Source organism: Apis dorsata, unplaced genomic scaffold (assembly GCF_000469605.1).
Source record: "Apis dorsata unplaced genomic scaffold, Apis dorsata 1.3 scaffold_5, whole genome shotgun sequence".
NCBI classification, from domain to species: domain Eukaryota; kingdom Metazoa; phylum Arthropoda; class Insecta; order Hymenoptera; family Apidae; genus Apis; species Apis dorsata.
Genome location: NW_006263308.1, coordinates 587,772 through 600,918, shown reverse-complemented (window position 1 = coordinate 600,918; position 13,147 = coordinate 587,772). Strand labels below are relative to the sequence as shown.

General features: G+C 29.8%; 1 protein-coding gene and 1 long non-coding RNA gene across 5 annotated transcripts in view; one reads left to right on the top strand and one right to left on the bottom strand.

Moving 5' to 3' along the window:
* Positions 1 to 9,967, top strand: part of LOC102679605 (alpha-mannosidase 2) — a 78,773-nt gene extending 68,806 nt beyond the window's left edge. For all 3 annotated transcript variants that reach the window (XM_006607502.2, XM_006607504.2, XM_006607503.2), the window contains 2 exons: positions 5,705 to 6,173; positions 6,372 to 9,967. In XM_006607502.2, the coding sequence (XP_006607565.1) occupies positions 5,705 to 6,173; positions 6,372 to 8,514 (2,612 nt within the window). In that variant the 3' untranslated portion in view covers positions 8,515 to 9,967. The remainder of the gene's footprint in view (positions 1 to 5,704; positions 6,174 to 6,371) is intronic.
* Positions 966 to 3,958, bottom strand: LOC102679519. 2 transcript variants are annotated; one of them, XR_420559.2, is made up of 3 exons: positions 3,261 to 3,958; positions 2,307 to 2,544; positions 966 to 1,388 (listed from the first exon to the last, which is right to left on the bottom strand). It is a non-coding gene; the product is annotated as an uncharacterized LOC102679519 (long non-coding RNA). The 2 variants fall into 2 exon arrangements; XR_004149836.1 differs by lacking the exon at positions 966 to 1,388 and having other exon boundaries at positions 2,102 to 2,544; positions 3,261 to 3,473; positions 3,788 to 3,958.
* Positions 9,968 to 13,147: the final 3,180 nt, after the last annotated feature.

Sequence of the window (13,147 nt, the reverse complement as noted above, 5' to 3'; positions counted from 1 at the left end):
TTTTTTTTTTTTTTTTTTTTTTTTTTTTTTTTTTTTTTTTTTTTAACTAATTTAAAGTACAAGCAATAAAACCAAAGAAATTTGCATGCAAAATATTTTTAATTCTATATATGCTATTGAATTTCAATCTTTTCACAAACGAATTTTTTTAAAATGATGAGACAAATTATTTCTTTATTAATATTATTAATAAAAACATTTATTGATGATTTGAAAAAAAATATAATATGCATGAAAGTGAATATATTTATCAAATGTAAAAATATTAACTATTTAATAATTAATTTTTCAATAAAATTGTTTTTAATTTTTTTAAGGATACGTTTTCTTTAAAAAATTTAAAAAAATTAAAATTTGTTAAAAAAAACTACAGAATCTACACAATCTTTTAATAAAAGAAAAAAAAGAAAAACTAAAAGCATTGATAATACTTTATTTTATTTGACAATCACTGTTTTGAAATTATTGTAGAAAAAAATGGTTTTCTATCATTAATAATAATAATTTGATTTTAAAATAAAGTATAATACAAGTACAATACAAAATATAATACAAGTCTATACATCTTCTTCTAACAGTACAATTTCTTCTAACTACAAATCTCTCCTATTAGAATTGTTAGTTTCAGCCAATGGTCTCGATCGTGTAGTAGAGACTAGTACTAGCGCGATAACTCGCTTAATGCACACATGTCGTATCTAATGGGATATAATCAGTCGAGTAGCGGTTGAGTGTAGTTTAATGGTTTGTTCACTCACATTAGACCATACCAACGGACTTCTCTTTCGTATTCATGTTCGATCTCTTCAGTCTTCCTTGTATATATCTTTAATCTAATTCTCAGGATAATCTAGATATTAAGAAAAATAATAATAATATGAAAATTAATTTAAAGTTCAAAGTTTGAATTAATTCAGATAGGTTAGATAATTAAATAGGTGGATAAGGCATTAAATAAAAACTAGATTAAAATGTTAAATATTAGGTTCTTCAATATATAATAATTAAAAAATTGCACTACTATGATTTGAGAACATGAAATACAATGAAAATTGCAATAAATGCATCAAAGTACAAAATTAGGTTAAGGTTCGTGTTAAATGTCAGGATTGAGATTTAGTATTAGATTTTAGGTTAGTTTTTCTATTCAAATGACTATAATTACTTACAATTTAGAATTTAAACTTAGAAAAAAATTTCTTCTTCAAATCTTACAGCAATCGATTTAGAGTTCAGAACATAACCTCTTCTCTCCTCTCTTAATGAAACGTCTGCAATAAACTGAAAACCCTCTGGAGGCAGGGATGAACGCGCAATTTGCGGGCCAAGCCGGCTTCCTCGAATAATTGACGCAATTTCCGCGCTACAACCAACGGCCACCGATGACTCTGTGAATGCGAATCGTACGGACTAACGGACCGGTAACAATCCACCAGTGGACGTTAATGTTTAAGCACGCTCGAACGATTTCGAGTATCGCGCATCTGAATCGAAAATACCTGCTCTGTACAGGAATTGCTGTCGTCCTCGCGACATCGGGCATTAGGAAACTCGAATTAGTTTCGTGCTAGGAACATTTAAGCACGGTGACAATTATTTATTTAACCGATTGACAACAACTAACGAACACATATGTAATTTTGTATAATTTAATTCTACTTTTTATTGGATTTATTTTATTTTTTCGATTTCTACGAGGTCTATATTTTTTCTCGATCTATCGAGTTATTTTTAATAATTGTTTAAGAAGTTAATGAAACGTTTCATAATGGAAAAAACTAATATAATAAAATAATATAATAAGGATATTTGTTTTGTCTTTTTTAATAATTAATTAAATAATCATGAATTATTTATATTGTCGTAACAATAAGATTTATGTAAAATATTGAAATATTATATTAAATATTTTCCTAAGTTTTCAATTATATTGATTCGATTCGATTTGATTCGATTCAATTAAACTCGATTCTATTCGATTAAATTAGGTTAAATTAATTTGATGTATTGAAATTAATTTTTATTTTTATTCAATCATTATATTTATAATGAAAAATAAATTATAATTATATGAGGTAACAAGAAAATCATTTCAATTTTTTCGAAAAAGGTAATATCTCGTTTTTTTATGAACGATTTGATTAATACGAATAAATATGATATGGTAATCGAAAATCATCGCAATTCTCTGGAAACGCTACGTGATTCATATTGTAAAAATTGAATTCCGTCAGGCGTAAAACAATTAGAAAATTACTATTGAAAATAAGTCAAATCAAATTCCATTAATAACAAATATTAACCACCTGTAATCCATGGTGAAATCTATGATTCCATCTTGCGTTTTCGAATTACGAGACATAAATTCCACCAAACATGCCTTATCGTGTTTCCCTTAGGGACTTCCGTCTGGTTGACCCAAATGCTTTCGGATTGACCCAGTTTCTGAACGTTCTCTAGGTATGTGTCTCGTTTATCTCCGCGGGAAAGTTCTCTTCTGTTTCATCGTTTCGGTTTTATCGTGGAAACATATTGTGTTCGCAGCTGCGAAATAGGAAAATGAAAAAGATATCTGTCAGATAACAGCTTCAATATTAGATTGCATTACTAGAGGAATTTTTATTGCAATATCTTTGAACAAGTAAAAAGTTTGGAAGAAGAATTTCAATATAAAATAAAATTGTAATACGTATATTAAATTTAAAATCTTGTAGAAGATATGTTGCAGAATGTAAATTCATTTTATGTAACTTTAAAGTGATTTTAAACTTAGAAATGTAAGATTTATTGGAAGACATATATAAAGTTAGGTTAGGATAAATTAGAATCAAAAGCAAATTAATAAAAAGGTTAAGTTAATAAATTAAATTTAAATTGGATTTTTACTTCATTAGAATGAAATTTTTATAATATTAAATTAAAATAGATTTAAATCCGAAACAGGTTAAATTAGGTTTAAGTTTGAATTATTTTTAGATTAGGATCAGATATAATTTATCATATTAAATCGAATTAATTATTTTATTTGAATTAGTTATATTAAACGAAATGATCATTAATATATTATATATATATAAATTAAATTATTTATCTTACTCATCTATAGACACGAAAGGATTAATGTTGCAAGAGGAACAAGCCAAAATCGATATGTGACAGAGACATTAACGTAAATCCGCAGGAACGTTGTACTTAGCCCAAAAGCAGTTCGTAGAGAGGCTTGAATCCATAGGATAGCGTGTGTGTTAACGCACACTTACTAGCACATCGTTAGTTGACTGTATACACCAAATGCATCTGTTGGTAGTTGTTGTTATGCTCTTGCTTGGTTGTGTGTAGAGAAGGATTTTGAATACGAATTCAGTTCTACGAAAATTTCGGGGACACTTCACCAACGACTATTACATTAGCGGGATAATTGGAGCTGTCACGGTTCGTCTCTCGAATAATAACGTAGTCAAGATTATTATTCCCTAAAATAGAACGTTATATTTCATTTATTTAATTTTGCATTAATCATATTACGTTGAAATTAAAATTTCTTTAAAACTTTCATATGAAAAGAAATTGAAAATTTTAGAGTAACTGAATTTTGCGAGGTTAGGTTGAAATATTGATTAAAATATTTATAAAATTTGGTTAGAATTGATTAAAATTTGAGATTGATGTTAGATTTATTTAAAATACAAATATCATTAGTCGAATAACACAATAAAAAGAAAAAAAAAACTATTATTCTCTTCTATTAAAAATGTCATATTTTCCGTTAGCCAATTCTGAATGTTACACGTAAAAAATTCTATTCATCAGCGATATGCGATTGTTCCAGTGGACTCGATCGATAATCGTTTATCGTAGAAAACCAGAAAGACTTCTGGAAATATGTTTTTCCTAGCTTCGAAAACACAAAAATCGAAACCATGCCACAATAAAATAAAGAAATACAGTGCTATCATTACAAGTTGTATCCTATTCTGCGTTCTTTTCTACTATTGCATTGTATACGTATTTTTTTATAATTTTTTTCTTCTGATCAAATATCATTTTTCTATGAAATAGTTTGAATTTTTATCGATTTTTAGAAGTGCCAATTATATTTTTTCATTTGTCAAAATAATTACAAAAATTCTCTTCATATGTAAAATTTTTAAATTAATTTTTACTATATAGTTAATAAAAATGAGCTTTTAATCATTAAATATATATATCTAAAAATACAATTTTTCCAGTATTGTTAGTCTATTAATATTATAATATTATAATATTATATTATATTTTTTTATTTATAAAAATAATTAAAGAATTTTGTTTCATCTATAAGATCTCTTTGTTTATTATCACAATACTGTTTTTTGCCTCTATTTCACTTTATCTAATGCAAACTTAAAACGTTTAAAAATTTTAATAAATTTAATATTTTTAAATTTTTATTTTTGTTTTGAACTCTCTCTAAAATTGACTTAATAGACTTCAAAGATATATCATTAATATATATTAATATCTATATCTGTGTAACTATTGAAAATAAATTTTGATTATGATGAATTATTTTATGAAAGTAATAAATTTAAATAAATATTGATATATGAAAAATTCTAGTTATTCTAATTGTTACTAGAGACTTTGCTGTTGATTCAGATAAGAATCTATCCCACTCCAGGATATAAATTGACATTAAGTCAACCATCGTGGAGTCAGAATTCAGTTTCTATCCTATGGCAATGAATGTGGATTAACTCCATGTTACATAGGGCTTATATAGGGTTGGTTTACGAGGAATGCTGTGGGTGAGAACTGATAAATAGACATCGATTACAGGCATAGTCCACTACAACCACATATTGAAATAGGATTCTACTATGAGAAATCGTGTTTTGTATTAGCGGCCGCTATTGATACTCTATAACCTATAAAATCAACTTTCACATTTTGTCTTCTATCATTTCTAAATAATTTTACTGAAATTTTAATCTTCTTTTTTTAATCTCTGATTAAATTTGTTTAGATCGACAATATCAAGAATATCAATAAAATTCTTGATTGCTAATAATACTCTTAATAAGGTACAATTTTGAATATTTCAATGTTTCTTAGATTTCAAAAAATAAGATATTTATCTCATTTATTTACATTTATTAAACAAAATTTTCTAGATTTTAAAATATAAATTGTACGATTCATTACTCTTTTCCATAGATTTTCATCCAATCATTTTCACAATACTCCAAAAATCAATCATAGAAATAAAAAATTTTCAGATCGTGCACAGATTCTAGTTTTTCAACGTAGAAGAAATCTCCATTCCTATTCTCGTGAAGCATAAGGTTTTAAATGAACTCCAGGAATATTTATTTACACTGCGATAAGTGTCTCGCAATCAACAACACGAGCGAACGATTCTCAAAAGACGATCTCTCAACCATTCCACGAATTTAACGACGCTGCTCGTATCGATCCTTTTGATTTGAACAAGGTTTGTGTCTCCACGCCTCTTAATGAGACCTGTGAAAGCCTCAAAAGATTCATCTACTGTTCGTAGAATATTAAACGGCCGGTTGCTATTGCCAGTACAATATCGACACAGTAGAAAAGCCGATTATTTCCGTAGTGATGCTGACTATTGTGGAAAAGATCTCTGTTTCTCTTTCTTGTCCTTAAACTCGTATATTTTTAATTGACCTAGTTTATGTTCTTTTGATTGCAGGTCATCAATGGCTGAAAACGAATCTGGACATCATTCCTGAGTCTGGTTGGTCGGTGGATCCATTTGGTCATGGAGGTACCATACCTTACTTTCTGAAAGCATCTGGAGCTTCTGGCACAGTGATCCAGAGAATACATTACGCTTGGAAGCAATGGTTCGCCAAAAAACAATATGGCGATTTTATCTGGCTCCAACCGTGGGATCAGATTGGCAAAGCTGATATGCTGACTCATAATCAACCGTTCGATATCTATAATATCAAGCATTCTTGTGGCCCACATCCTCATGTTTGTCTCAACTTCGACTTCAGAAAGATTCGCGGAGAGTATACTGAATATTCAGTCAGAGCAGTAGAAATCACTCCAAATAACGTGAAACAGATGGCAGAATTGCTTTTGGAACAGTATTCTAGGACTGGATCATTGTTCATGCATAATGTGGTGCTAATGCCACTTGGAGATGATTTCAGGTAAAATTGATTTTATTTGATGTAAAAGTTATAAGAAATTGTTTAATTAAACATTAAACATAAGATACAGAATAGCAAGTTTATATTAATTTTAATTAATTCGACTTTAGTTAACTTTAATGATAGTAAGATTGATATTAATCTAATAATTCGTAAATATTTATATATGTCTACAATGTTTATTTTCGCCTGTTGCAGGTACGATCATGCTATCGAGTGGGACCAACAGTATACCAATTATAAGATTCTAATGGATTATATCAACAGCAGAAAAGAAGAATATAATGCAGAAGTAGTATTTGGTACACCTAAAGACTACTTCCATGAGATCAGAAAACGCGTAGAGAATTTTCCAACTTTGAAGGGTGATTTTTTCGTATATTCTGACATCTTCAGCGAAGGCAGGCCAGCCTATTGGAGTGGTTACTTTACGACAAGGCCATATATGAAGATCCTAGATCGTGAACTGGAAGCGAACCTTCGATCAGCGGAGATTCTTTACACTATTGCGTTAAATGTGGCGAAACAATCTGGAAAAGATTTTATGTTGTATGAAACATATTTTGAAAAGCTGGTGAAGGCTAGAAGAAATTTAGGTTTATTTCAACATCACGACGCGATTACTGGCACCTCCAAATCTTTTGTTATGAAAGACTATGCTTTAAAACTCTTTGAATCTATATCAGATACGACCAGTCTGCAAAGTTTCGCCATTCAATCTTTAGCTGGAAGTCCAAGTAAGCCTAATTCGGTATATGTTCTGGCTGAATCAGATAGAGATAGCTATGAGAAATTACCAAAGAAGATACCTATCGGAATTAACGGTCAGGAAACGAAGAAAATAGTATTATTTAATCCTTTGGCTCAACCCAGACACGAGGTAATCAGTCTAAAAGTCACTTCTTATAAAATCAGAGTTCTGGACACACAAAAGAATCCTATTCCGTATCAGATAGCTCCTGTGATGAATGCAACTAGTATCACTCATGATGTTTATGTTTTATTATTTGTGGTAGAACTGAAACCTCTAGCCATAGCTACTTATCATCTTCAACAAATTGATAAAGTACCCATGGAGGCTATTTCTACGGTATATTGCAGTAGATGCGGCAAGGACAATGTATTTCCTATCAAACCTATGCAAGTAGGAGATGTTCAATTGGAAAATCAAAGAATGAAGTTATTGTTTGATGGTCAGACTGGTTTCTTAAAGAGAGTAACCAAAAAAGCGACTGGTAAAATCATGCAATGTGCCATTCAATTCGCTGCCTATCCGTCCGCACAGTTTCATAGTGGGGCCTATTTGTTCATGCCTGATCCTAATCTTCGTGATATTGATAAGGATGTTCTAGAAGCTTATACACCTCATCAAAAGATTTACATCGTTAGTGGAAGTCTCAGTTCAAGATTGACTGTTGAGTATGGGAAATTGTTGACTCATCATGTTGCCATCTACCACAGAGATGACGGATTGGGTGAAGCAATTTATTTGAGAAATATCGTAGACTTTGAAACCCCTCCAAAAAATCGTGAAACAGAAATGTTCATGCGACTGCAGACTGACATACTCAATGGAGATCCTCCAGAATTTTATACAGATTTAAATGGTCATCAGATGATCAAGAGAACAAAGATAGATAGGATTGGCATTGAGGGCAATTACTTTCCCATCACTACTATGGCCTACATAGAAGACACTAATCACAGACTTACTCTTTTAGTGAATCACTGCCAAGGAGCAGCCAGTTATCAACCAGGATGGTTAGAAGTTATGTTAGACAGAAGAACATTATATGATGACTCCAGAGGAATGGGTGAAGGTCTTTTGGATAATCGAAGAACTATCATTAAGCATTGGTTATTGCTAGAAGACATTATTGGGGAAAAGGACAAGTATTCCAAACCTTCACTTTTTGCTAATCATTTGAGCAATGCTCTCAATTATCCTGTGAATATTTTTGTGGTGGATGGAACAGAAGGCGATATAGCAATGGTACCAGAGGTTAGGCTACTTAGTCAGAGTTTTCCATGTGATTTACATTTGCTAAATCTTAGGACCAATCATGATCAAAAACTGCCACATTTTCCTGTGAATAGTGCTCTGATGGTGCTCCATAGACAGGGTTATAGTTGCTCTGTGGGAGTTGATGTTGCTTTAAAACACTGTCCACTAACAGAGAAAATCGGTCAGGGGACATCTTTCTATAAATTAGCAAATCTGAACGTGACCAAAACCTCGCTAACTGGCACCAAGACGAAGCAGAGGTTAAAAGATGGCCTTCAGGAGGTGAACTTACAACCTATGGAGGTGGAAACGTTCAACGTGAACTTTGTCCAATGATCCTAAATCAAACAGAAGCATTCACTTGCCTTCTGAACAGGACACTGCCCTAGCAGATGCTACCTCTTCGGATCTTCGTGCAATCCACTAGAATCAGAAAGGGGATTATTCTGCAAATGGCGCTGAAACCATGTTCTTCTTGCCCCTCGTTTTTTATCTTGTGTTCCATGGTCAATTCAGTGTACATATTAGACGCCACAGTGAAATTGACTGTGTTTGCACCAGTGTACATATACATACACACACCAGGTCATCACATACTGTACTGTTTCATTTTTCAGTTGGTTTTCCAATTAGACAAGCAAGGATAGGAAGGGAGAGTCAACATAAGAAAAGAAATTATACAGATTCAGCTGTGTCTTCTAACTTCATGTTCTCTCTAGTTCACAAGCTTTCCCGTGCATCTCGAACTACAGAAACTCTTCACAGTCTTTCTTCTCTGAAGTCTGATCTTCATAAAATCGTTTATCTCTATACTGATCAATTTTTACATTTAGATATTTCAAAGAAATTGTTGACGCAAATCAGGCTTTAGAAACATGCCTTTAGAAAAATAGATCAATGACGCAATTAAACAATCAAAATATATTACAGACTAGTAATCTATCTAATAAAGATTCACTTCGTATGAGGCGTACGGGAACTGTGTGAATTACGATAAATAAAGTGCTCCACTTAGCCTGAACATTTAAATATCTTTGCAGAATTTAAAAGTAGTTTATTGGAAAAAACTAGCCAAGAAAATTCTTTATATAAATTATTCTGTTTTAAAATTATAACATTTTACACTTTACAAAATCTTGACAATTGATAATTTTTTATAAATAATAATAATCTTTTTAATAAAAATAACATTGCAAATGTTGAACAGTCTACAAAGCTCAAATCTTTAAAATTCTTGTGAAGTTCTTGGTCACTTATAACAGGACAATAATATTTGCTCCACAAAAACAAGTGACTTGCCCGAAAAATATATAAAATGCTCAAGCCAAATGGATCACCATGTGAAATATTATAAATAATATATTATATTGTACATATCAATCCAGGACTTTACCTTAGACCGTATATTGTGATAGCGTGAGATATATAATGTAAATGGTATATACCTATTTTCATATGCAAAATCTTATACAAAAAGACTCTCTCTTCCTTCAGCAGGCAGAATTATAAAAAGAAAATAATAACCAGAAAATACTGGTGACTTCCAACGCTCTTCCAATTCTAGCGGGGACACAATTTAGTTGAGCCTAAAGGCTGGAAAGTACCTATTTTTTACTTTTGCTAAGGCGTATCCGGCTAGAGAGGCGAAAAGATTCGATCAAGCGTCCGCTGTATGACAGATTTGTGTAAATACTAGATTAATTAGCGGAATAGAAAGTATCGAACGGATTTCATGCGAATCCTGTGTCACTTTCTTAGAACCTATAGGCCAGTGAAGCATATTTCTTGGCCAGAGAAAAGATTAGGCTCTTTTTAATCTATAAGGTTTCCCTTGACGAATTCAATAAATTAATTTAAAATTGAGGAATAAAATTAAATATTTGTTATTCAATTGTTAAACCATTTTAACTTTGTCTGTTGAATATTAATTATACAAATTTTATCAAGAAATGTCTAGGTAAAGCATTTATTATTAGAATGAAATATGTAAAATAAGTTTTAATATATTATTTTATTTTATTATATTAATTATTAATTTTATAGAACTATGAAAGTTTATTTTAATTATTATTTTAAATTTTTAGAATTTTTAACTCTCTGGCAATTTTATTTTCCAAGGGAATCCTAATGCAGACAATGCAACTTAATGATAATACAAATACAATTAAGCTCATAACTGAGATTTTTGTTTTTTAATTCGAATTGTCAACGACTTTAATGATGTAAACAAGATACATTAATGGAGTTAAAATCAACTTTTAATAAAATTGAAAACCAGAGGAAAACAAAAAATGAAAAGAAACGCTTAACTTTTAATTTTATTTTATGCCTTTATATTCTTAACTATATATTTCTATAAAAATTGTAAATATATAAATTAAGTTTTAATACTGTATACAAATTAAGATATTATATACAATTATTGTTTGAATTTTTTAAATATCTTTTTAAAAAAATTACTATTATCAAAATTTTTTTCTAAAGATTTTAATATCAATTTCAAAAAAAATATTTTAATTTACGAAGAGTCTGCCTATTTCTAAATAGGCCAACTCAAGAAAGTAAAAAATATTAAATTTTAATAAAATACGTGACCATCAGAAGATTCGCGTTGGAATACCGGGGAAATTAGATCAAAAAGAAAAAAAACGATCGCCGGAGATCCGTGACTGTCCTTGTAATGATATTGTAATATATTACATGTTTGTGCTGTCTCTAGAGAAGAAAGATCTATATTAAAGATGGTATATGTATACATACGTGTACGTATGCACATGTTATTTACATGTGTAATACACGTATATAGAGATATATTTGAAAATTTGGTAGGACTGCCCGCAAGAATAATTACTTGCGAGTTATCCAGCCGACGAGGACAATTATACACCACGATATTCTTTATGTTACAATGTAATATTATATTTATTGAATAAAGATAGTAACTGACGTATTTTAATTAAGAGAATCGAGCTGACTTTTTCCCATCTCTTCCTCTGATCAAAGATCTATTTTAAGATCTTAGAAATATAATTGCATATTACATTTCATATAATTTTAAAAATATGATTCTTAATTCAATAAATTAAAATATTATTATTCAGTTTTATATATTATTATATATATTATATTATTATATAATATTATTTCAGTTTTATTTTTTTAGATGAATTTCAAGTAACTGCAATTTAATTCAATTAAAGTATAAACTTTATGGATTCAATCTTCTCCCCAATGTTCAAAAATAAAGAAGAACTTCAATACTAAATTGTACTAAAGTGAAAGAAAAATAAAACCAAGAAAATAGAAACAAGTATCAAGTCTTGAATTAAACTTTGTATCAAGAAGAAATTCTCATTTAAGGAAACACAAACTTGTTATATCAATTTAACTTCTTCAACTATTTCAGTGATGTTACATTAGCAATGAAGAAACAGGGATACGATAAAGAAATAAGATCTAATGTCATCTGACTAGCAAATCTGATAGGCAACGCATGATAGTAAATCAATGAAGCGACACTCCCTCGTCGAGTATCTGGGCTAAGCTTTAATCGATACGATTCCTTGACATAATTCTCATTAACGAGAGTGCGCGATACCAGCTGATGTACTGATAAACGCCATAAATGCTAGTTCCTTGGCTGCCACGATTCGTGGGAAGAGGGTTAGAGGGTCATCAACATAAAATAGAAGATTCATTTGCATTCCTCTTGATACCTTAGGAAATTACCTCTACTCTGCCAGGATATTTAACTCTAATTGCATGGAATAATTTTAAGAAAAGGAATAAATTATCATTAGTTTCATATTATTTGCTAATAAATATATTTTCTATAGTAAAAATATATATTTATATATTTTTTTATAGCAAAAGTATATTACTATTGATAATTTTTAAATAGAGTTTAACTTATTTATACAAGTGTCTATTAATAGACACTGTATTTAAATCCAAATTAGATATAATAGATGAAGAAAAAAAAAAAAGAAAATTTAAAGATTGAAATTTTAATACCAGACTTTTATCTTTAAAACTTAAATGTATAATAATAATTATACATAATTAGATTTTAATGAAACATTTAAAATGTGAGTGCAATTAGCTTAAACGTTGTTTCAATGTGAAAATAGTTTGATGAAGCATGTAAATCTTCAAGAGAGAAGAAAATTAATTCGCAAACGACAGTCGCGAAACTTGTCATGTCGAAGAACTAACAATGTGTTCTCATTGTCATTAATTAAGGACGTCAGGAGAACATTGAAAGTGGTGAAGAGAAGAAAAAAAAATCGATGTTACGACTGTCAGTTCCACAGCTGTGTCTAACGAAGCTCGGATAGAAACTCCGGTAGTACGGAAATCGAACCAATTATAATTAAAAGTTGTATAACGAGAAGAATCTCTTAACTCTTTCCTATCTCTAATTTTAATTTTTTAATTTCTACGAATTCTAAGAAATCATATTACTTATATTCTTTAATAATTTTCTTAATTGTTATTAATATTTTATAATATAATTATTATATATATATTATATATATAAGAAAAACAATGATTATAATCTTAAAATAAGATTAAAAGACATTTTTTGATTTTAGTTAATTTTAGAGATATTTATTGTTTATGACTGAAAAAGAGTTTAAAGATAGATTAGTAAGTACAAAAAGTTAAAAGTTCTAAAAATCCCGCCACTTTGAAACAGTAATCCAGTAATATCGTTGTTCTTCTAGACTGAGAGAAGAGAATAGAATTTTTTATATCGGCCACATCATCGAGTGGATTGTTGATCGAGGTTTAACAATACTTTTTTTTTTGTGGCCGAGACAACGGGTTATTTTCATGTAACTCGTAAAATTCGAATGTAATATTAGTACAAAAAGCTGGGAAGTAGGCCAACCGTGTAAATGATCTCAAATGAAACGCATTCTTGCATCCAGACAAGTTTTTTTTCTTCGTACAATGGTCGCTGGAA